Source organism: Callospermophilus lateralis, chromosome 8 (assembly GCF_048772815.1).
Source record: "Callospermophilus lateralis isolate mCalLat2 chromosome 8, mCalLat2.hap1, whole genome shotgun sequence".
In the NCBI taxonomy this organism is placed as follows: domain Eukaryota; kingdom Metazoa; phylum Chordata; class Mammalia; order Rodentia; family Sciuridae; genus Callospermophilus; species Callospermophilus lateralis.
In genome coordinates, this window is record NC_135312.1 from 31,989,237 (window position 1) to 32,014,245 (window position 25,009).

The window sequence follows — 25,009 nt, forward strand, 5'->3', positions numbered from 1 at the left end:
TGTCTTCCAATAATTTACTGTATTATCATGTTTCTTCTGTCCCTTGGTTGTGATGCCTACTGAGTAGGGTCTAAATCTTGCAGTTTGGCTCTCACTCGTGCCTTTTATAGGCCTGGAATGAAATAGGTATTCAGTAAATTGATTGGTTGGTTGAAAATTCTTGCTTAAGTGAGTATAATTCATGGTTGTTTCCAAAGTGCTTCTGTAGAATTTTGATTTGATTTTTCTAGCAATCCTACAAAGGGTTTATTTATCAGAAAATGTGAAAAATAAGACCAATTCTATGCTGCTTTATTTTACATTATAGGTATCAAAATATGCAGAGTTCTTCTTGTTAATTAAGTCAAGTAGGATCAGAAGAGAAGTAAGCATAATGAACTGCAAATAATCTCGGTGAATTAAGGAGGTGTGACTTTTTTCATTAACAGTTTGTAGGAGGAAATCACAGCCTTCTGAAAAATGTACTTGCTTTTACACAATTTATGGAAAATAGTCTTTCAAAAGTTGTCAGAATCTACTCAATAAATCCCAGAAACTTAGGTGACTGAAACAGGAGGATCACAAGTTTGAGGCAAGACTGAGCATCTTAGCGAGACCCTGTCTCAAAATTAAAAAAGAAAAAAAAAGAAAAATTAAAAACGGGGCTGGGTGGGGGCAGGGGCTGGGGCTGTCGTTCAGAGATAGAGTGCCCCGGGGAAAATCCTCAATATGTTAAAAAAAAAATCTACTAAGTCTTATATTTGGTTTCTGTTGCTTTACTCTAGGGAGCATTATTTTGTCACCCAACAATCTCCTCCCAAGTTCATTATCCTAGGGTTTGCCAATATTTGTTTAAAATGCACTTCAGACCTGCAGTTGGTTAGTAGACTGTGGTTCGTCTATCAGATTGCTTTCAAAAACCAACAAAAGATTAATGAAAATATTTCCAAAATTCCATTGATATAAATGGTAACGATCAGGCTGAGAAGCTGATTCTTGGCAGCCTTTGACTCTTCCTGGTGATTACATAATAACAATGGTAACACAGTAATTAGCAGAGTGTAGCATTGTGATGTACAACGTGTTACATTTTAAACACATCATAAAAATGTTGCCATGAGGTTGTGTGGTTTTCTTCATTAGACTGGCTTTTTAAAGTCCTCCATATTTCAGTTATTTGAATGGAATAAACAGATTGCGGGATATGGACAGACTCAGGGACAGAATTACCTTTGAGCTCTACGAAAAGGAAATTGGATACAGATGAGCTTCCTCAATAATTGCTCTCATAAAACCGTGTGATGACACATTATAATATCTTTCGCATCTGTCTTTTTTGGTTTAATTGCTAAGGAAGATGAAAGTTTTTCTTTGAAAACCATCAAGATTTTGGTAAATTAGCCATTCATCAGCTATTTTTTAAAATCTGCTTGTTCCTCCAATAAAATGTTTTGGTTAGTAATTAAAATGAATTAATCCTAAGCCATCAAGCAGGAAAAATCAGATGTTGGGCTTTCCTGAAAGGGACACAGGCATAGCTGATGACATGTGTGTCCTCATAAGTACTTTTGAAGATCCCCTTGCATGACAAGATGTGTATACGCCTACTTTTAAGATGATGGTGGTGTCCAATAGTTTTTATCCATGCATTCCTAATAGTGTGTGCATGTGTGTGTCTGTGTGTGTGTGTGCTTGTTTGTTTTTATTTTGTTAGGAAACTCTACTACAAGTGAGGTGGGAGATATTGGGGGGGTCTCAAGTGGACTGGTGGCTCGATCTAACTTTGTAGGGTTACCCTAGCTCCCGGGCTGAGGTCAAAGGGAGGCACAGTTGGGAAACAGAGCAGTTAAGAGACTGGGTGTCAGGTGACAGTGGTTTGGGGAAAGCAGAGATGGAGGCAGAAAGGAGCAGCCAGGTTCTCCTAAGTTCTGAAAGGAGAATCAACAGAATTTGTTGATGATGATTGTCAAAGAGAGGGATCAGCACAACTTTAAGATTTGGTCTGAACAGCTCTAAGGATGGAGTTTCAGGGATGAGCTGACTAGATGGACAGGGAGCAGCGGAGAGGGAGAGCAGGATTTGGGGAGATGATAGGGTGCTCTTGGTGTTCATGCAGCTTCTCCTCTGCTGGCCCCTCAGAGGTTCTGCACCTGGGCTCTCTTCCTGCACCCTACACCTCAGGTTCTGTTCAAGAGTTCTGCTAAGACTCCCATCATGCCCTTGATCTTTGGAGAGGGGTGACAAGATGATGGCTTGGCCAGTTCCTTGACTGAAAGGTTATTGAGAGTCCTCAGTCAGTGGGCATCCAGGTGGGAGGGTGAGGGAAGATTTGGGCCCTCACTTTTCACTTCCCCTGCAAATGGACGGTTGGAAATGGCGATCGACTCTTGGCAGTTATTTTGCTGTTACTAGCAACGACTTCTGCTATCATTAAACAAACAGCAATTCGCAGTCTTTACAGTTAGAATATATAATGTGTGATATTCTAAACACATTATAAAGATGTTGTTGAGGCACAACTTCCAAAATCCTACACCAATGGAAGGCCCCTACTTTGTGAGTCTGAACCATTGGCTTTGATTAGCATCATATATATTAGTCAATTTTCATGGCTATCATGAAATACCCAGGGTGGGCTACCATTATAAAGAAAATAGGTTTATCTCCAAGTTTTAGATGCTGAACATCTAAGCAGCATGGCACAGGCTCTGGTGAGGGCTCTTCCTTGACTGCGTCACCTCATGGTAGTGGCAATGTCAGGAGCACATGCAGGAGTGAAAGGTCGTATCACAAAAGAGAAAGCCAGGGAGAGACTGGGGGTCCCCTAACCCCTTCCAAGAAGGTACACCCAATGACCTAATGGCCTGGCATTAGTCAGCTTTTTCACTGCAGGACTAGAAGACCTGGCCAGAACAATTGTACAGGAGATTGGGGGCTCATAGTCTCAGAGGTCTCAGTTCACAGATCACTGGCTCCATTCCTCAGGACTCAGGTGAGGCTGAAGAGCAGCTTACATGATGGTCAGGAAGGGCGGGGGGAGAGAGAGAGAGAGAACGAACGCACACATGGAAAGAGAGTCCACTCTCCAGATATAAAATATATATCCCAATGTCATGACCCCAGGGACCCACCTCCTCCAGCCACACCCCACCTGCCTTCAGTTACCACTCAGCTAATCCCCTCAGGGGATTAATTCACTGATTTGGTTAAGGTTCCCATAACCCAGTCCTTTCTCCTCTAAACCTTCTTGCATGGTCTCACACATGAGCTTTTGGGGAACACCTCACATCCAAACCCTAACAGTCTTCCTCTGGGTCCTGCCTTTTACAGGTTCTGAACCATTTTCCAGTACCGATCCCCTAAGGATTATTCCACCCCCAGTTGACAAAAGGAACTTCCAGTAGGCCTCGCATCTTACAGGGCCCATCGCTTTCCATTACCATCACTCTGGGGACCAAGCCTCCAACACAGGAAACTGGGGATGGGGTCGGGGAATAGCATCTAAACCACAGCAGCATCCTAGGTCGGGGCCTGTGAGTTACTGTGCATGTGAGTCACATAGGAATCTTTCAGAATGCTGATTCTGATTTAGGAGTTTGTCTCTCTAGCATTCATTCTAGGTGAAGGTGCTGCTGTTGCTTAAAGTTTCAGGAACATATCACTTATTAAGTACTAACAAAGATCCTAACAAAGGTACTGGTGTCTCTCTCTTAAATATTCTGGAAAGAAAATACTAAGATGTTTAAAGTCTGTATTTAAAATATAACTATTTGAAAAGGCATCTTAATTTTTTTTTTATTTTGGGAAAAAGTGGTATATATACAAACTGTTAAGAATGACTTTTTTTTTTAACCTTTCCTCAAATAAGAATGAGAGGAGTTAATAATTTTTGAGGCATTCTATTATTATATTGGCTATTGAGTTGACCTTCTAGTAGAGTCGTAATGAAGATGTTTTATCATAGAACTTGAAATTTGGATTATAAGGAAGAATTGAGACCATTTGATTTCCTCAGGCTGCTCTTGTATCAGCTCTAAGAAAAAACTTATTTTATTTGGTTTTTCTGAGAACGAAGTAATTTATATTGACTGTGGAAAGTTTTAGGAAAATGTGGAAAAATTTTAAAAGCACAATAAAAATCATACACAATTCCCACCATGAAGAAATAACACATTGGAATATATTTTGCATGTGTGTGTATGCCTTATAATGTCTGGTTTTGTGGCCAAATAAAATGTATTGGGAAGTATTGTATAGAACTATATTATTTCTTCTATAAATGTTTGGTACAGTTTGCCAGGTAATTCTTCTAGTGATGATTTATTTTATGGAAAGGTTATTTCTTTCTTCAGTGCATTAACTATGGTTGTTTGTGTCAAAGAATTTATCAGAGTAATCTAAGTTGGCTAATTTAATGGCAAAATTTATTTATAATATCCTCTTTTAATATTTGTAAAATCTGTAATGATGTCATCTGTCATTCTTGATAGTGGCAATTTATGTCTTTTTTTCTTTTGGCTATACATTTTCCCCAAATACTGTTTCAGTATCTTTCCATATATTCTCTGTTTAAAAAAAAATTTTTTTTTTGATCACTTGGATGTTTAGAATTGTGTTACTTAGTTTAAAAATATTTGGGGATGTTCCAGAGATATTTCTGTTGTTAATTTAGAGTTTAGTTTTATTGTGGTGAGGTAACATACCTTGTATAAATGCTTTTAAGTGTATTGAGACTTGTTTTCTGGCCCAGAATTTCATTTGTCTTGATAAATGCTCATTGTGAGTTTAAGAAAAACATGTGTTCAGGCAGAGTGGTGCACGTCTGAAATCCTAGTGACTCTGGAGGCCAAGGCAGAAGAATAACAAATTTGAGGCCAGCCTCAGCAACTTAGGGAGACACGGTCTCAAAACAAAAAGTAAAAAGGGCTGGTCTCAAAACAAAAAGTAAAAAGGGCTGGTCTCAAAACAAAAAGTAAAAAGTTCTGAACTTTCTTTGATATGAATATGATTTTTGCAGCTTTATTGTGATTAGTGTTAGCATGATGTCTCTTATCTCACTCTTTTGACATATTTTGTCTTTATATTTAAAGTGCATATTTGTAGGCAGCATATGGTTGGGTCTTGTTTTTTAGCCAATCTGACAGTCTCTGTCTTTTAATTTGGGTTGTTAAGACCATTATATTTAATGTGATTATTGATATGATTAGATTTAAGCCTATAATCTTTCTGTTTGTTATATTTGTGATTATTGATATGATTAGGTTGAAATCTATAATCTATTTATTTTGTCCTATCTGTGTTATTTATTTATTACTTTTTTAAAACTGTTAAAGGGCTCTGGATATAGTTCAGTTGGAAGAGTGATTGCCTCACATGCACAAGGCCCTGGGCTCAATCCCCAACACCACAAAAACAAACAAAAAAACTGTTAGCGTATTTTTGACAGTCCCATTTTATCTCATCCTATGCTGTCAGATAATTTTTCTTTCCCGGCTTCTTTTCTCCCCCTCTTTCATATCAGGCTGTCTATGGTTGTTGGCTTTACTCTTCTGGTCTTATGTTAGTGTCTCAAGGTTAGGGATCTATATTCTTTCCTCCACCAAATCCCTGATGTCTTAGTGCACAGGGACTTCATCCTCAAGTGGTACATTCCATAAGCTTTCTTGAAACTGTGTGTGGGTCAGATGCCTGGATGAAAGAGGCCCTGACCTTGACTTATTATGGCTGAACCCTTAAAAGTAAAACAGATCCTTACCAGGATGAACAGGATATCTAGAGAAATTCAAAATTTAACATTAGCTGATCTGGGCAAAGCTACATATGGGAAAGAAATTCAGGCCTAACAGATTTTTCTCTCTTCTTGGAATGTTATCTGATTTTTCAAGGTTATTGAATATTTTTTAAAAAAATTTGAGTTACCTGATTAAAAAAAGAAAATTTATGCTCTCTTTTCCTTTTTTTCTTTTCCAGCAAGTAACTGGCAGAAGTTTTGGTGATAAAGATTTTCGGACAGGACTAGAAAATGGAATCCTTCTCTGCGAGTAAGTATAGCCTACGTTCTATTGGTTTGATCCAAGAAGCATCGTAATACTATCAATTTGTCTGTGAAACTTTCAGTGTTTAATTTTTAGTTTATTCACAAGTTGAATATCATTAAAAAATATAACACTAGGCTAGTCAGGAAACAAAAGTAGGTGAGGGAATCTTGGTGCACAATGGGGAGTGATAGGGACTGCGGCAATTGCAAACTACATAGAAAAGAGAGTTGGTAGGTAGCTGGTACTCAGCTCCCACCAAATTTTGCAATGTGAGAATTGGGGCCCAGGTGAATGTAAGGGTGTGGATGTCATTGTGGCAAAAGAAGTAACTTTTTCCCTCTCTTGTCAGTCCAGTGAAAACCGTGCTTCTGTGTATTACAGCATCTCAAAAGCATGCAGGTCACATTCCTCAGTGAGCCTACTTCATGGAGATATTTTTATCATATTCAACTTGTGGTATTGGCCAAGTTCAAATGTGGATAATAACTGCAGTATGAACGTTTCATGTTTTGAAGCTAGGCTCTGTCAGAGTACTGCTATGACAGTAGAATTAAGAGGCTTCTATGAAATAGGTCTGGACACAAGATAGGCTAGAGTCTTAATATTTATAAATGTATATGGATATAAACTTCAAATAAAGACTTCAAAACATTAAATTTATTTAATAGATTCTATGCATGATGATTTTTATTTTATTGAGATGTAATGTCCCTAGAGTAAACACAGAGCTTCTAAATGTATAATCTGATGGATTTTGAAAAATATGGATGTGCATGTACCCAGTTCCCCAATCGAGATATAAGAGGAAGTTTTCTCCCATCTCGTCTCCTTGAATCTCAATCCCCTGGGGACAAGCACTGTTCTGATTCATTTCACCATAGCCTTTCTTTTACCTTATAAATGGAATTACATAGAGTGGGTTCACATGCTGGTGGCTTTCAGAATATTGTTTGATAAAGTTGAAATCGCATGGATTTTGGAGCCTGAAAACTAAAAGTTCAAGTCTTTACTTCACCTCTCATTTTCCCCTCAAAATAGTGTTGAAAATTTTATAGCTCTATTTCATAGGCTTTTTGTGAACTTCAACAGGAGAATGTGGATAAAGGCTTTAAAAGATGGTACAGGGCTGTACATGTGTTTATTTTGCAGAACATTCAACATTGCCCACATCAGCATTCTTTCCCCTGCTTCTCCACTGCCCTTCTTTGTTAAAAGAAAAACCGATGTCCCCAGATTGCTGTTTTCACACACTCCTTCCTGTAGTGTCCCTCCCCTCTGTTCATATGTACACTTCCCTCAGCACCTCTGTCCCTGTACTACGTCTAAACCAGAGCTCATCTGCAGGTAAGGCATAATTGGCTCAGCATGTCCCCGCGACAAGCTGACAGGCTCCCTGTGCTTCTCTTTGATGCTGGAGCTTCCTTTCCAGTGACTCTGGGCTCAGCACTCTACTGACGATCACATACTCTCCAGGAGCTGATCTCATTTATCTGGATCATGCTCTCAGCTCAGTAGAAGTGGGTCTTTGGTATCCATTTTGTTCACCTGATATTTCCTCCAGATATGCCTTGTGGGCCTCCACCTTTCCACTGTATCTCCATGAATACACACCCATCAGGTAGGAATATCGCCTTTGGATTTAGAGCAGCCTTGTCTGAAAACCAGGCTCCAGATCTACACACAGAATTTGTTTCCTTCCCAGCCAAAGATGCTGAGTTAGAGGGTGGAATCTGTGTGTGCAGAGGCACTGTTCATTGACGGGGCTCACAGTAATGGATGGGAGGAGGTTGGGGTAGAGAGGTGAGCTTTAGTTTCAGACCACAGTTAAAAAGTCCACGATCAGAAGAACGCAGAAGTACCTAGAATACTCAGAGGGTTTGTTGAGTGAATGAAGAGCTTAGACTATCGAGGGCCTGAGGGTGAAGCCGAGGGACATGAAGGACGTGGGCAGAAGTTGCCGTCTTGTTCTGGTAGGACGACAGAACCAAAGATGAGCAGGTTAGTGCCTGAGTCCTTTTACCATGGAGGACTGGGCCCACTGCTGCGTTTGAGAAGCTCGTATTTGGAGTCTGTTTTGATTGGATATGAGGTGTCTCCCAGAAGTTCATGTGTGAGACAGCACAAGAACGTGCAAAGGCCAGATGATTAGATCACGGTAGTCGCGGCCTAGTCAGTGGATTAATCCACTTGAATGGATGAACTGGTCGGTGCCTGTAGGCAGGTGGGGTTTAGCTGGAGAAAGGAGGTCACTGGGGACAGCCTTTGGGGTTTGTGTTGACCCGTTGACTGGGGCTCGCTGCTTCCTGTCTGTCATGAACTCAGCAGCTCTTCTCTGTGCTGCCTCACCTTGGGCCCAGGGCTATGGGGTCTGCCAGCTGCAGACTGAATTTCTGAAACCATGAGCCAAGATCAACTTTACCTCCTCTAAGTTGTTCTTGTCAGGTCTTTTGGTCACTGCAGTGAAGAGTCGACTGAAACAATCTGAGGATCAGGGATCAAGTCCTGGCTTCCCCGGTGGGACTTAGCCCTGGCATAGAGTTTGCAAAGGGACAATGAACCACACAGGTATCCTGAGGTAAGGAAACCAGGGGTGTGAGCCTCACCCAGAGTTGAAGAAAAGCCGACTCAGGAGCCAGGGAAACAAGATACACATACATTTCTAAGTGTAGGACCCACAGAGCCATGAGAACAGAGCCCACGAATGCAGAATGTTTCCTCCGTCGTAGGCTGAGATTTTGTCTGAGCTGAGACTATTGGGCTTTCACGGACTCAGATTCGCAGGTGTATTTTCTAGAACTTGTATCCACAGGCCAGTCTAGCAAGAAGGGGGCATTGTACTGTTCCAGATGTGGAGTTGGTTTACAGAAAGGGGCAAAAGACAGAAAAGTCAGCCTGGATGATCTTAGGAAAGTGACAGTTCCTAGACCCTGGATCTATGCGGAGTTCAAATGCCTGCCTTTGGAGACGAGATGAGAATGCTGCGGCTGTGCCACGCTACAGACCCAGAGAGTTTTGTGGATGCTGGGGAGACAGTTCTAACTCATACCTACCCCCTGTGCTGCACCATTTAAAAATATACGTGGTTTTCACAATTTCAAGTTTTAAAACCTAAGCAGTTCAGCTCTTCTTAGAATATGGCTTCTACATGTGAAGACTAGACAAACTCTAGTTAGGGCAAAGGGAACAGAGGGGAGAGGGGAAGGGGTGTAAAAAAAGATGGTGGAATGAGATGGACATCATTTCCCTAAGTACATATATGAAGACACAAATGGTGTGAATATACTTTGTATACAGCCAGAAATGTGAAAAAAAAATGTGCTGTATATATGTAATATAAATTGTAATGCATTCTGCTGTCATATATAACAAATTAGGATAAAAAATAAAATTAAAAAAATTAATAATGTGGGTTTAGTTAATACAAAGGAAAATATGGATATATTAAATATTAAATTAATTACTCCAAAAATAATATGGCTTCTATACTATGTAGCTCTTTTTTAAGAAATTGTTTGGAACTTTCTAACTTTGTGTTATTCAAAGTAGAAGCTCAATGGTAACTTGTACCAGGTTTATGACCACAGTTGGCAAATGTATGTATGGTATTGGTGAATATTTATTTTTGTCTAACAAACTATCACCTTTTTGTCTGAGTTGGATCCACTCTAAATGTTATTTACAACTATGTAGAGATTCCAAGGTCTTTGTTTACCAAAAAATGCCCTAGTTGATTGTGAGTATAAAAAAAACCTCCTCATTTTCACCAGACAGAAGAGTGCCTTCGGGGTCTAGGGTCTGATTTCCCTTTTATCAGCCTGGTGTCAAACAACTTACCTGTCATTCTATTATGGTATTAGAATAATGATTCTAAGTACAGGATATATGGCATTCATTACACTATTCTTATAACTTTTCTTTAACCTGGAAATTATAAGGTACTGTTTCCTAGCCTATAAGGTACTATTACTAAGCCCATTTGACAGAGGACGTAACTGAGACACAAAGGCTCAAATAACTTTGCTAAGGGTACACAGTAAGAGAGATTTAAATTCAGGTAGTTTAATTCCTTAGCTTTGGCTCTTAACCACTGTCTTGTTTCTAGAATTGGGATTTTTATGGGAGGGATAAGAGATTTGGGGGTGGGTTTGGAGTGCGGGATTGGTGTGTGAAAATCTAGAGTGTGGGGTGAAGGGGAGTGCAGGGGATGGGGTCTCGGCTGGGCAGGAAAAAAAAACTGGATGAGTGGATGATCTTTTCTCTTGGCTTCTCACTCTTTCTTTGCCATTTTTACGAAGGGTGTATAGTCAAAATTTTGGAAGTTAAATACTCAGATGATGTGAGGCCTCTGCTGAGAGCTGAATCAAAGGTCTGGTGTCAAAGTGGGACAGAGTTACAAACTTGTGGCAAGTGTCATGCTGTTAGAAATCTTAATCAGACACTGCACTGTGTCCTCAAGGACTTAAGGGTGAAAAGGTAGGTTGCAAAGAGCTGGTCCCTAAAGAAACCTGTAACCAGACCAGACTGTCTCGAAATAATTCCAGAGAGGACAGAGTCTGCCGTGTTTACCTGACCACGATTTTATTATTTCAATAGACCTCTATGGAATTTCATCTAGATAAGAGGTTGGAAAATTATGGTCTTTAGCTTATTTTTATACTGACTCTCTTGTGAGGAGTGGTTTTGGGGTAATAAAGGGTTGTAAACAAAATGGAACAAAACAAGAGCCTGTATGCAACTCACAAAACCTAAAATGTTTACTCTCTTATTCTTTATAGAGAAACTCGACCAGCTCAAAAGGACTGTGGAATTAATTTTAGACATAAATTGTTTAGACTTGTAAAATCAAGTAATTGAGTTTGGTCAGTGCAAAATCCTATTTGGGTAAATCATAACTTTTTAATAAAGATTTGCTCAGGGGTTTCTTTACAAGTCCCATCCCCACCAGCTTTTTATTTTGAACCATTTCAAAGTTAAAGAAAATTACAAGAAGAGTATAATGAATATCTATGGATCCTGTACTTAGATGTACTAATTATTCTCATTTTTCCATACCTATTTCATTATTTATGTATGTATGACTCTTCTTTCCTGAGCCATTTTAAAGTAAGATGCAAGCATCATGAAACTGAGTTCCTAAATGCAGCAGCATGTATCTTCTAAATACAAAGACATTCTCCTACATAACCATTCCAGATATTTAACAATTATATAGTAATATTTGATGCTTGTAACAGGTTTAAATATTATCAGTATCACCAGAAATGTCTTTTCTGTTGATTTTTTTTAAAAAAACATAAATCTAATCAAAGATCAAAATTGCATTTGATTGTCATTTCTCTTGTGTTTCCTTAACTCTGAACAGTTAGTCTAGGCTTTTGTGTCTTTTATAACATTAACTCTCTTGCAAATTTTGGATCAGTTATTTTGTAGAATGTCTCAAATTTGTGGTTTTTAAAAAATTGCTTTCTCACCATTAGATTCAGGTTACATATCGGCAAGAGTACACATAGTGCTAGCATGCCACATGTGGAGTTTGCCCGATGATTAGAATTGATGATTGGACAAGGGGATGTCCCCCACCTATGCATTGTATGTAAGCCTTTCTCTAGTGTAATCTGTGAAATCATGCTGAGATAGTGGAGTTAACTTGCTATCCCCAAAAATCTTGCACCCAGTGGGTTTCATGGCCATGGCTGACACCTCCTGAATTAATCATTGCATTAGTCATTATCAGTCAGCTTTCCATTGCTGTGGCAAAATACCTGAGAAAAATAGTTTAAAGGAGAAAAGATTTACTTGGGCTCATTTCAGAGGTTTCAGTTGGTGGTTGCTTGGCTCCACTGTTTTTAGGACCACGATCAGGCAGGATGTCATGGGGAGAACATACATGGGGAGAACATATGGTAGCATAAAGCAGCTCAGCTCATGGTGGCCAAAAAGCATGTGTGTGTTGGGGGAAAGGGCCAAATATCCCCTTCAGAGGCCCACCCCTGAGGGACCTACTTTCTCCCACTGGGCCCCACTTCCCAAAGGTAGCAGTACCTCATAATGAGTGCCACAGGCTGGCAGCCAAGACTTTAGACCATGGCCTTTGGGGGACATTTCTGATCCAAACCATAAAAGTGGTTACAAAAATAGTGGTTTTCCAGTTGCTTTCTTTCTATTCTTTCTACGTTTGTTGGCTGGCATTCTTGTGTCTTCTTCAGCCTTTCCTTTCCCCCTCCTGTCTTTCTGAGTGTCCCTGTGGAGTCATGGAATCTTTTGTATTCAGTATGTAAAATCCATTAGCACCCTTGCTTTTCATGCTGTCCTCAATTAAAACATTCTCTCTCTAGAGAGTGAATGAAGTAAGTGATGACAGCAGGTCTCTTTTACACATAGAATATAGAAATTCTAAGATTTTGAAGACGGCACAACAGAGAATAGATTTTAAAAGCTTTTGTGTGTTTATACAGTAGTTGGTTCATGTTTGAATATTTTTTTTTTCCGGTTATCTTCCAATTCTTGATTTATTTCAGTGTTCACCTTTGGCCAAGTGACATGCCCTACGCTGGCCAATGCGCGTCCAGATTCAACAACACTGGGCCAACCTCCAGGAGGAAAGGGGCTTCCAATGGAGATCTGGAGAGACAGGAGGCTTTTAGGAAATGGAGGCTTCTGGGTAAGGTCACAAGGGAGGTTAGAGTTTACCCTATAAAGGAAGGACCATTAATGGCCATCGTGATTTTTCTTTAACCCTTAAGAAAAGACTTATGTTAGGTCTACCCGGATGAGGTTTTTAGAAATTACTACTTGTATTAAAGATCATTTCTCCTCCGAAAGGTCAGACATAAGTGAATGAGAAAGAGCCTGCTAACAGCTCATCATTTTTTCATTGTCAGAATCTCAAGGTAATGAATCTCTAGGTCTTATAATCTCATGCATTTTGACCAGAGCAGTGTGAAAACCCTATTTCTACTCAGAAACATAAAGTAACACCACTGGTTTAGGAGGCAGAAAAGGTTTTCTCACGTTTGGAGCGTCCCTTGAATTGTGAAACCAAGAACTCACAGGCTTAATGGGGATGTATCCTCTTGTTATCAAGAACACAACAAAGAGACAGAGGTTTCCTAGTTTTTCTTTTTCTTCCTTTTTTCTATTTTCTTGCCTCTTTGGAGGTAATTCTCAGAAAGAGATTCAATTTCCGGTGGGGTTATTATAGAGAAGGGGCAGGATCCCTTGCATTTTTTTGTCTCTAAGTTTGCAGGTAACTGGGAAGTCTCTTTTCCCTGATGGCAAGACACAGTTACTGAATTACAGAAAACAGATTGAACTTTTGTCTACCATATGGAATATTGAGCGAGATTCTTAGTTTTGAAGCAGGAGTTGAAATCAACGATTTTTTTTGAGGTGAGGAGTTGGAGTTTTCTGGTGAGAATTTCTGTAGCTGTCGGTGATATCAATGCAGCTCACAACAGCTTAAATAAGAATGGAAAGTGCATGGGTTCATGGGAACAAGCACAGAAGTCATGCACACATAGAGCTCCAAGTCTAACTCTATACTATGCTTAATAGTGGCATTGAGCATTCTCTGTCCTACTGTCTGTTGCCTTCCTATCCATTCGTCCATCCATCCATTCGTCCATCCATCCATCCACTCACCTGTCTATCATCCATCTATCATCTGTCTCTTGCCTGGTTTTCTTCTGTGTTGTTTTGTCTTTGAGTAAGTTTTTCCCACGTGGTGACAGGATTGGCCACCCTAAACTCCCAGTTTATGTTAAACTAGTTTTACAAACCAGCAGGAAAGAGGGGATACTCTTTCATTTTTTAATATTTATTTTTTAGTTGTAGTTGTCAACACCTTTATTTATTTATTTATTTAATGGGGTGCTGAGGATTGAACCCAGGGCCCCGCACACAGTAGGCAAGCGCTCTACCACTGAGCCACACCCCCAGCCCAGAGGAGATACTCTTAAATTAATCCCAGTAGAAGTCCTGGTGCCTACTCTTCACCAACCTAGACTGAGCCTTGGGCCCATCTTTGAATTAGCTGAAGCTGGGTTTGGATTTGCCCTCTCTTGAGCCCCTGCCAGGCTGCCAACCCCACAACCTCCTCACATGCCAAATGAGTTGGGGAGGGAAGGCCCCTCAAATGGAACTTGGGAAGCTGTCATCAAAGAAGAAGAAATTGCTTTGGGGTCAACAAAACCAACAGATGCCCATTGAGGGACTCTCACACCAGAACATACGGACTTCAAACGACAAGAAGGTGGGTCTAGTGCCCGGCATGCTTTATTATGTCTCTGTGGAGCCTGGGAGGGTGTGCTCAAGGAGGGATGCCCTGGAGACTCAGGCTTCCAGACCTTTCTTGTCAGAGTCTGCTCTTTGAGCTGTCTCCTCTCTAAACCCCTGGTAGGGTAGGTAAAGCTGAGACCACTGAAATCTACGGGTTACCCCTCCCTTGGGGGCTGCCAGAGAACAGTCCGTCTCCTAAGGGAGGGGCTTGGTCCTTCACCGGCCATTCTCCACTCTCTCAGCCCTTAGGTGACAACCTCTCAGTCCCCTCTCAGGCCCATTTTCTCCCTTTACGCAGGATGTGGGCTGACACTCCCAGGGCTGCCCTATTTCTGCTGATGCCCTGATGTCACTGTGTATTCACAGCCATGTCCCTGAGCCTGCTGCTTTGGGACACTGGAAATTGGGAAGGAAGCCTGGCTGTCAGTGATAGCACTTTTAGTATGCTTTAGGCAGGTCTTTGAGTAGTCTGTATTTTTTTCCTTCAGAGTCACAGTTCCTCCTACCAAAGAACTTGGCACTTGGTTCCCTGAGACTGAGCAGGAGCATTGGGGTGAACCAGCTGGGGTTCTCCTAGAATCAAACCCTGCCTCCAGCCCTGTCCTTCCTCAGGGGCTATCTCTGTACATCTAAGACCTTTTCCTTCCAGGGGGTGGGGACAATGTTTGCATCTCTGGCAGGAGTCCTGACATCTCTTCCCGAGCTTCCCAGAGTTCCCGTAACCATGTCTTCCAGGAGGTCTGGGGAAGCCCCAGTTAGTGGGATCCTGCAGCGCTGGCCAAACATCCTAGACCTGCAGGTGGGTTTTGAACTGATGAGCTCACACATCTCCTCTGGGGTGCTATTGACGTAGTAAGAACAATTCCTTGTTGCTTCTGAGCTCTTTCACTCAACAGAGATGAGCTCAAAGCAGCAGTGCCTCCCACACATGGGAAACCTCAACTCACCTTCGGATTTCCAAATGTGTCCTTGAAATGGCACCGGATCATCCCATGGCCCATTTGTCCATTTTGAAACGCAAAGCCGAAAGTCAGCCTGTGACTCATTTGTTTTCTTTCCCACTTCTTACTGCTGCTTTCCTTTCTTCTCTGGTTTGAGTCTTATTTTCCCCCATCCCTTTTGTTTCTTTTTTTGGTAACTATCCAAAATATATATGGTTAAGAGAAGCCAGTGTAAATCCTTCTATTAGAAAATACAGTGCAAAGTGAAGGGATTTTAGAAGTCTTCTGTTGAAGTCTCTAACACTGTTTTGTTAGTAGACCAAAAAAAAAAAAAAAATCAAATAATGTGATTTCATCAACCTAATTCATGGACCAGACCCTAGATTCGCCTCCAGCGTGTCCTTAGGCAAGTTCCCTAACTTAGCTCTGAGTCCCAGTTTGCTCATCTGTAGAAGCAGGTAGTGATTGTACCTGATCCACCGGGTTGTGCTGAGGCTGCCACGACTGGGGAATACTCTGTTCAGTGCTTAGAACTTAGCAGTCACCTCGATGTTAACTTCTTTCTCTTCATCTGTGTAACGGGACAGTGACTCCCTCCTAAGGTCCCCGGGAGCTTCCAGAGAGCAAGTGCAGTAAAGCGCTCAGCACAGTGTCTGGGGCTTGCTTGGCTCTCTGCGCCACTAACTGTTCTCATTATTGTCATTGGAACCAGCCCAAAAGGCAATTATGACTATGACATAGTCATCACGCCTCTGTGTCACTGTGCGCCCATCGGCTCGCTCCCTCGGGCTGCCAGCAAGCCACAGGATGAAAGAATTTGGATTTTACTTTCTAACCTCTCTTGTCTAGCTTGTGATCAAAAACCGGGCAAGACATTTTGAGTCCCTTAGAAGCCTGATCATCTGTGAATAATGAACTTTGGCTGGCAGAGCTTGGGGCCTACAGTGATTGTTTGGAAAACAATAACCTTGACCTCTATGCTGATGTCATTTCCTCCGGTCCCCTCCAGTCTGTTGTGGTTTCTTTCTCTGGGAAACTGTTCTGGAACTCTCCAGGCAGAGTTGGTGGGTTCCTCTGGGGCTTCTAAGTACCTGTACCCAAACTTGCTCTAGCATTACCCCAGATTTCTGCCTCTTTGTCTGTGTTTGCCTCCTATAAAGACTCAGAGCTTCTTGAAGACCCCTTCTATGTATTTCCCTTACTGGGCACTGGCTTGGCATATAACACATCTATTATAAACTTGAATAAATTGAGAGCCAGTAGTAAAATCTCTGCCTAGCCACTGGTCATTGGTGACTTCCTTTAACTTTCTGCCCATCTTAGTCAATATCATCCTCTCATTCTCTTTCTTTCTCACATATAACTACCTACCCACACATCAGTTTTATTTCAAGAACAGACCTATCGCTGGAGACCAGAGGACGAAAGAATAGAGGCAGGTGCTTTATTTAAGCAAAAGATTCTCCATCTCATCTTTCATCTTCCTAGGAATCATAGAGCTGGACCTCTGAATTTTATTCTGAAGACACATTTTCATGGAATTTCAAGTCTGGGAAGATCAGTGACCAACAGTACATAAGTGCCCAGTAAAGAATGCCTGAGTGGATTTTTGACTCGGTTCTCATGTTGCTGAAATAATTTTCTGAAGATAAGAAATCTGTTGGCAAACACTTGTTTATATCATCACTGATAAATGAGCTGCTTGTTCTGAGAAAGAGGACTTGGGTTGGATTCTTGTCGTGATCTCAGCATGAGATGTGGAGTGCCACAGACACGGACTAGTCCTGGCTTGGGGGTTGATGGTGTAGCTCTGCGCAGAGGCCTCCTATCACACAGGAGACCTGCTGGCTGTCATCCATGTACACCACAGCACCAAATTTGCCACCAAGGGACATGCAGAGGGAATGCAAAACTTGATCTTCAAAAGTTTTATCTTGTATTTAGGGTTGATCACACACAAAAGGCAGGGAAGTTAAAGTGATAAGCAATGTGTAGAGTAAATGCAAAAATGAATGCAATTTCATCTCAAAGATTGATGGAGAAGTTAAATGTGGGGATATTGTGGTTTGGGAGATGTTGACAGGGTAGATGTTATATCAGTTGAATTTTACTTAAGAACAGGCAGAGGGAGAGACAAAATATTTTTTTATAGGAAAATCAAACCTTTTATTGTTCCTTCTTTATCTCCCATAGTATTTCTGGTCACCCAAATGTGTGGCACTGTTTCCCCGCACATGTCAACTCTCCAACACCATCTGGATGAGCACTAGCTTGGTTCAGTCTTGACACGGATTCAGGGCAGATGCTGCAGGCTAAAAGCACTGCATTTCAGATGTCAGTGGAAAGTGTAGGTCCCCAGGTACCCACCACTTCTGTCCAGCTTGGCTAAGGACTGGAATTTCTCATGACCCACTTCTTGGGTCTGATCATTTGCTAGATCGGCTTAGAGAGCTCAGGGAAGCATTTTACTTAGGTTTACCAGTTTGCTTATTTATTTAGGTATTGGGAATAGAACCCAGGGGTGCTTTATCACCTTTATTTAGCCTTTTATTTTTTATTTTTATTTTTTTTGCTAAATTGTTGAGGCTGGACTTAAACTTGAGACCCTCCTGCCTTGGCTTCCAGAATAGCTGGAATTATGGGTGTGCACCATCATGCCTGGCTCATTTGCTGGTTTAAAGGATACAGATGAATGCCCTCTCTGGCTGGACCACCTGGCCAGCACCTACACATTCAACAACCCAGAATCTCTCTGGACTCCACAGTTCAGGGATTTTAATATAGGATTCATCTCTTGGGCCTGTTGGGTTATTAACTCTTTCTATATCCTCTTCCCCTCTCAAATGATAGCAGTTGGGCTGAAAGTCCCAAGATTCTAATCATGGTTTGTTTTTTCTGGTGTTAGCCCCATCCAGGAGTTCATCAAAAATTACCTCATTAAAACAAAAGATGTTCCTGACACCCAAGAAATTCCAAGGGCTTAGGAACTCTGTCAGCAACCAAGATAAAACACCAAGTATTAGAACAAAAAGATACACCTAGCACTCTATCACTCAGAAAGTCTCAAGAGTTTTAGGAACTCTGCAAGGAACCAGAGACAAAGATTTAAATACACACACACATAAAATCTATATATATTTAAGTCTTTTATATATGCACATATATATGTATATATAATATTTATTTATAATGTATATATATTTCTTGTTATAAATCACAATATCATGATGTTCTACAGAGGGACAACCACAGGAGGAAAGGTTTGGAATTAGGAACAAGAGTGCTGTTGTTGCTGAAAGCTCAGTGCTTGTCCCAATCTAATAATGACATTGTTTTGAGAAAAAAGGAAAAAGAAGATTTATTGCTTTGCTAGCAAAGCAGAAATACGGGCACTCCTGTCCCAAAGGCTGTGATTCAGCAGGAACAGGAGGCTTTTAAAGGGGTGACTCAAAGGCTCCATTCCAGGAGTTCTCTGTTGGACTTGTAATTCACTTGTTAATTTGGGAGATAGTCATTTCTGAGATCTTTTGGTACCATCCCCAAAGTCTGGATTTCTTGGTTCCTCTGGTGGGTGTGTGCTCAGGGACAGATACTCTGCCTAGGATGGGGAAGAAAGGTAACCCTGTTTCCCTTGAGATTAGGGAGAGGGAGAAATTCGGGAGGAGCAAGGAGAGAGAAGGAGAAAGAAACATGTCCATTTTAAAAACAAGTTGCAGTGGCAGAGCAGCAAGGGCTATACTCAAAGGAGAAAGTGGACCACTGTTACCCTGTTTGGCGTTCATAGAAGAGCTACTGATGGAGATAGGGCTTCTCTTCATTCAGTGAACCTTTGTAAGAATCACTTACGAATATGGTGATTGACCGCAAAGCCAGGTGCACTCTGCAAATAAAGTCCTGTAACCTGGGGGTGGCGGGTGTTGTTCAGATCTGGAATCTAAATCCAGCTCTATGTGGGATATGAGCCCCCAGAAAGCAACACTTCATTGGAAACCTGGATGAAGAGTAAAAATTCTTTGCTTTCACCAGGAGAGAGATGAAAGTAGAAGACCAACCCACTCTGGGTCAAAAGAATAACATGCTTGCAATCCTAAGACAGGAAGAAGCTGTGTGTATGGAGGATTTGCAGGTAGACTTGTTGGCCAAAATACAGATAACAAGACAGGAGATCAGTCCTGTCCCCCACTGCTTCTCCATCTAGAAGACAAGTAGGGAGGGACAAGATGGTGCAGGGTCTCGGGAGCCATGTAAGGATTTGGGATTTGATTACTAGAGCAATAGAAATAGAAGAAATTTGAAGTAATCGGCGAGTCTTGGTAAAGTGTATTAATGAATTAAAAATTGAAAAAATAACTCCAGTGTTTGAGTGGATGATGAGCTGCAGGGTCAGACTGTTGACGCAGGCTGGAAAGGGTCCTCTGTTTGTTGGGAGAGATCATGATTTCAGAATGGGCAGGTCAAGTTTGAGATACAGAAGCTTAGCGAGGGGCAAAGACCTGCAGGCTGTTTGGAACAAGGTCCTGAAGCTCAGGGGGAGACAGTGTCTTTAACTTACTCAAATTGGATCTGAAAGCCATTGCTGGATAGTAAGTTTGCTCCGTGGACCGTGGCAGCTTCCGGAGGGAAAAACCATATCAGGAAAGAACAGCAGAATAAGGTCTCAGTTGGAGGACCTCTCTCCTGAGCCAATGCTGAGAGAAAGAAGCTAACAAAAGAGCTTTTGGGAGAGATGAGAAGAAACTCAGGAATGTGTGTTGTCATGGAAACCAACGGGCTAAGAAGACTTTTAAGGAGGTGAAAGTCTTCTGTTCTGCATGGGCCCTGCAGAGACGTCCATCTGAGCAAGCCCTGTCTGGCTCCTGGGAGGAGACCATTGTCCATTAATACTCACTTCTGGGAACTGCCAGTCAAAAGACCGTGATTCCTCCTAATTGTTTCAGGTCTGGCTCATGTTTTTGCATCATCTCAGTGGGCTCTTGTTAGAGACCTTATATTATATAAACTGTGCAGACAGTATTTCCCTGAACCATTGAAATAGAAATGAGATTAGTGTGACCCGGAAGCTTATTAATCAAATGGGCACTTGGTTTGTCATTCAAACCGAGACACTGTTGAAACTGCAAGAGGATGAGATGTTGCAAGAAGAAGGGGACCCTGGGATTGTTCTCTGCTAATTGGGATGTGTGGTCACCCCAGTGGCTGGCTGCTTCCGACTGCTGTCTTCTGAACACGATTGCTTTGTTCAGGGCTCACAAACCCAGCTCCTATTTCATCTTCACAGAAGCCTCGGTAGGTGAATGACCTGGACCCTCCAACTGTCCTTTGGGGGTGATCGGATGGAGACCTGGGGTGGTGGGGCACAGTGTGTCTTTGGCGTCTTTTTCTAGAGATTTTTTTCTCCAACCCAGATTCTCACTCAAATCTCAGCAAACGTGGGTCCTTTTGCTGATACTGGCTTTGGCTTCAGAAGGCTGGTAAGAATTTGATAGGCCTTCTATGTAGGTTTCTCTCTTGTCTTTCTGCCAAATCACAGTTGGCCCCACTGGCTTGGCCTGCCTCCAGCATTTTGGCACCAAGACTCATTAAGCCTTTAAGTTCAAGTGAGGACATTTTGACCCACTCTTTTTTTTTTTTTTTTTTTTAGAAAAAGATCTCCAATTAAAAGCTGCTTTTTGTTTGAACGTTGGCCTGGCTTAGGTGGGGACTTAGGCAAGGACTGAGTATCCCCAACAGCCTTCTGTTAGGAAAGAGGTAAACAGATGGAGAACATGGAAGACCAGTGTGCAGGGCTCTCATGAAGAGCAGAATGGACTCCAGGCCTCACCACATAAATAGCCTTTGGTTCCTAATCAAAAGAGGGACTCTTGGCACAGTGGAGGATACTGTTCCCATTCAAACTGTTGTTTAGGCATCAATGACGAAGTCTTCTTGGGGAGCTCTTGTGTGCACTTGAGCATCTTGCATTTAAAACATCTTTGAGCCCACCCATCCTCATTAATATTTTGTCCATTTAAAATGAGGTAACCCTTGTCACAACTTCTTTTCTCTTAACACATAGTTTCAGATGACACACATCCAGAAGGGAATTTCTAGAATCTGTCTTGATGCTTCCCAAAAATGTGTTTGAAACTTATTTTTAGCATAATTTTCTTTCAGGAGTCATTTCCTTCCAAAATGTGATTTCCTTCTATCAATGTGCCCCAGTAAATATTAGGCTTCTGCAGACCTAAATCACAGCTTAATATCTCTCTTCTCGGACAAATTGAAAACACATTTATTGAATGATCAATTGACTTAAAAAAAAATATAACAGCAGGTTTAACTATGAGCTGCTTGGATGAAAGAGGAAATGCCGGCCCACTCTGTGGCCTGCCCGTGGGGTTACATGCTGGATTAGGTTTTGCTTGGATTTAAGAGGATTTATTAGCTCCCTAATTGTATTTTCTTAATAATTCATTTTTTGATTGCCTCCACGAGGCTGTCGGGCTGGGTGGGCTGGCTGCCCACAAGGAAATGTGCAACATTCCTATCTCCACTGTTCTCAGGGCTTCCTTTGGTCACCCCCAGGAGAGGACCCCTTTCTTGAATGGCCTACCGAGGACTTCATTTGTAAATGATTGCTTTGTAAAGGGAACCCACAGAAGTGCACTTCTTTCTTGATATTAGAAGGAGAAAAGAGTGAATGAGAAAAAAAGTTTAGACTTTATGTCTGAGTGATGGGCTCCAGCGCCCACTTTTCCTTACCCCACTGTAACTCTGGTGTGGCTTCATCGGGCCTGGTACCTCCTTCCCACAAGGCAGGACGTGATTCTAGTTCCTTTGCTGGACACCCCGTGTCCCTTACTGTCAGGCTGCCGTGGGTTTCTATTTAGCTTCTACCTGCGTCCCTGAGCTCTGCGGCAGGGGATGGCTGGTTGTTCCTGTTGTCTTTGTGCTTTTCCACTTCACTCTTTACTGCCCTTCATCCCAGCCACCTGGGGTGCTGTCTTTCCGGTCCATTTCCATCTCCCTCATTCCTAAATACACCATTGACACTTTTCCTTCGCATAGATGTCACCCCTTACTGTACCCTGCACACGATCCTCTGAGTGTTTCTAGCTGTGATCACTGCACATTCTGAAGTGGAGACAATAAACCTGATTTGTGATGTGTTCTCTCTCTCCCTCTTTCTTTCTTTTTTGTCCAGTTGAAAGGTATTCTGATTGTGCCTAAAGCAAAGAGTTTGTGTCACAGGTGACACTACTCATGAGGTTGAGTATGTGTTTTAACTTTTTATTAGGTTACAAATTCTTTGAGGTAGTGACGGTGACCATTGGCTTTCTGTTACTGAAACAAAATACCTGAGATAAAGAGGAAGGGTTTAAAAAGAGGAAGGGCTTCTATGGGCTCACAGTTTTAGAAATTTCTGTCCATGATGGATTGGTCCCATTGTTTCTGAGCCTGTGTTGAGACAGTATATCAGGTGGGAGTGCATGGCGGAGGAAGTCTGTTCACCTCATGGTGGCCAGGAAGTGAAAGAGAGGAAAAGGAGAGTCCAGGAACCTCCAGTGAGCAGAAGACCTCTCAGTAGATCCCACTTCTTGAAATTTCTGCCATCCTCAACAGGGACACACTGGGGGCCAAGACTTTAGCACATGGTCTTGTGGGGGACATTCAGATCCTAACTGTAGCAGTGACTCACCCATCTTTGAATGCCTATGGCTTCCCCACAGGGCAGGCATTAAATAAGCTTTTTTGATATTTATTTTTTAGTTATATGGACACAATATCTTTATTTTATTTTTACGTGAAGCTGAGGATTGAATCCAGTGCCTCACGCATGCAGGTGAGCACTCTGCCACTGAGCCACAACCCCAACCCCATTAAATAAGCTTCTGAAAGAAGAATGGGAAGAAAAATAGATGAATAGTTTTGACATTAACAACTTTATAACTAACCAGTAAATTCATATTAAAAATATGCTGTGTTACTTCAAAATGGATCATAGACCTAAATGTAAGAGCTCAAACTCTAAAACCCTTAAAGCATAGAAATGCATCTCTGTGACTTGGATTAGGCAATAGTTTTCACATATTGCTTCAAAATTACAACTGAGAAATGAAAAAAAAAATAGACAAATTGGATTCTACTAAAATTAAAAATTTTGTCCTGCAACAGATACCATCTCCAACCCACAGAATGAGATGGTATCATTTGTAATATTTGTAAATCATATATCAGATAAGAGACTTATATCTAGAATATATAAATAATTCTTAACTCAAGCAAAAAGATAGACAATCCAACTACAAAATGGAGAAGAAATCTGAATAGACATTTCTCCAAAATAGCTATACAAATGGACCATAGCATATGAAAAGATGCTTAGCATCTTTGGTCTTCAGAGAAATGCAAGTCAAAACCATATGAGGTACACCCACTTGGATGACTATAATAAAAAAGGAAAGCAATGATAAGTATGGCCTGTATGTGGAGAAATTAGAACATTTATGTATTGCTCATGGGGTTGTAAAATGATGCAGCCTCTTTGTAAAACACTGGTAGTTCCTGAAAGGTTGAGCATTAAGTTATCAAACATGACCTAGAAATTATACTCCTAAGTGCATGCCCAAGAGAAATGAAAGTACACATCTGTACAAAAACTTGTGCACAGAAGTTTCTAGCAGCATCATTCATAATAGCTAAAATGTGAAAGAACCCCACGTCCATCAAGGGGATGGACAGGTAAAATGTGGTATAGTCATACAATGCAATATGATCTGACCATAAAGAAGGATAAAATCCCAATACATGCTATGATGCTACGCTGTGGATGAATCTTAAAAAAATGCTAAGTGAAAGAAATCAGTTACAAAAGTCAACACTACATAATTTCATTTGTAAGATATCTCCAGAGTAAGGAAATTTATAGAGACAGAAAGTAGATCATGGTTTCTTAGGGCTGGGGTTATGGATGGATAAAAAGAGGAAGACAGATACAGGGTTTGGAGTTTTTTTCAGGGGAAAGAAAAATTAATTTGTAATGATGGTTGTATATACACAAAAAGGGATTTAACATTTTTGCTTCAAGACGTCTAAAGGGTCACCCAGAAGGGTCCTTTGCTTGTCATTTTTTTACTTTCTAGGGGTATGAGCGTGGAATTATAACATGCTGTTTTTATTTTAGAACTTGATTGACAACAATGTGCTATAGACAAGTTAGACTTCTATTCTGTCTACTGCCAAAAAGACATAAAGAAAACTACAAAAATAAAACATAAAAAGGAACATTCTTTAAGTTCAGGAATTATAGCATTTGTCAGGAGGGGTGGGGACGGGGGCACCAGGAGGCACCTTTGCTCAGATCCCGCGTGGCCCGGATGACGAGTCTTCACGCGACACTTGAATCCTCCCTAGCCAGAGCCCCTGGCTCAGGACTCTCCACACCTCTAAGCAGAACTGCAGTTCCCAGTCGGCAGCTCCTTCTCTTGCCACAGAACAATGTGTGCTGCCCAAGGCAAGGGCCACAGAGTTCCCACCCTGTCCCCATCCCACTCATATATTTGCTGGCACAATAGGAGGAAAGATTCAAAGAGACTTTACTGCCTCCTTGGGGGTCAGCCAATTCCCAACTGTCCTTTAGAGGGAACAGGATGACTCCACTAATTCCATCCCTTCTCTCACAGGCCAATAGGAGCTTAACCAAACAGTAACTGGTGGCCACAAACTAGACAGAAGCCTATCAAGTCTTCGATGATGCAGTTGCTTTAATCCGACTTTAATCTTCATCCTTTGAGA

The 25,009-nt window shown here is 41.5% G+C and overlaps 1 protein-coding gene across 18 annotated transcripts in view; it reads left to right on the forward strand.

The window, feature by feature from the left end:
• Limch1 (LIM and calponin homology domains 1) overlaps positions 1-25,009 on the forward strand; it is a 315,235-nt gene that overhangs the window by 115,203 nt on the left and 175,023 nt on the right. For all 18 annotated transcript variants that reach the window (XM_076865092.2, XM_076865095.2, XM_076865099.2 and 15 more), the window contains exon 2: positions 5,950-6,020. In XM_076865092.2, the coding sequence (XP_076721207.2) occupies positions 5,950-6,020 (71 nt within the window). The remainder of the gene's footprint in view (positions 1-5,949; positions 6,021-25,009) is intronic.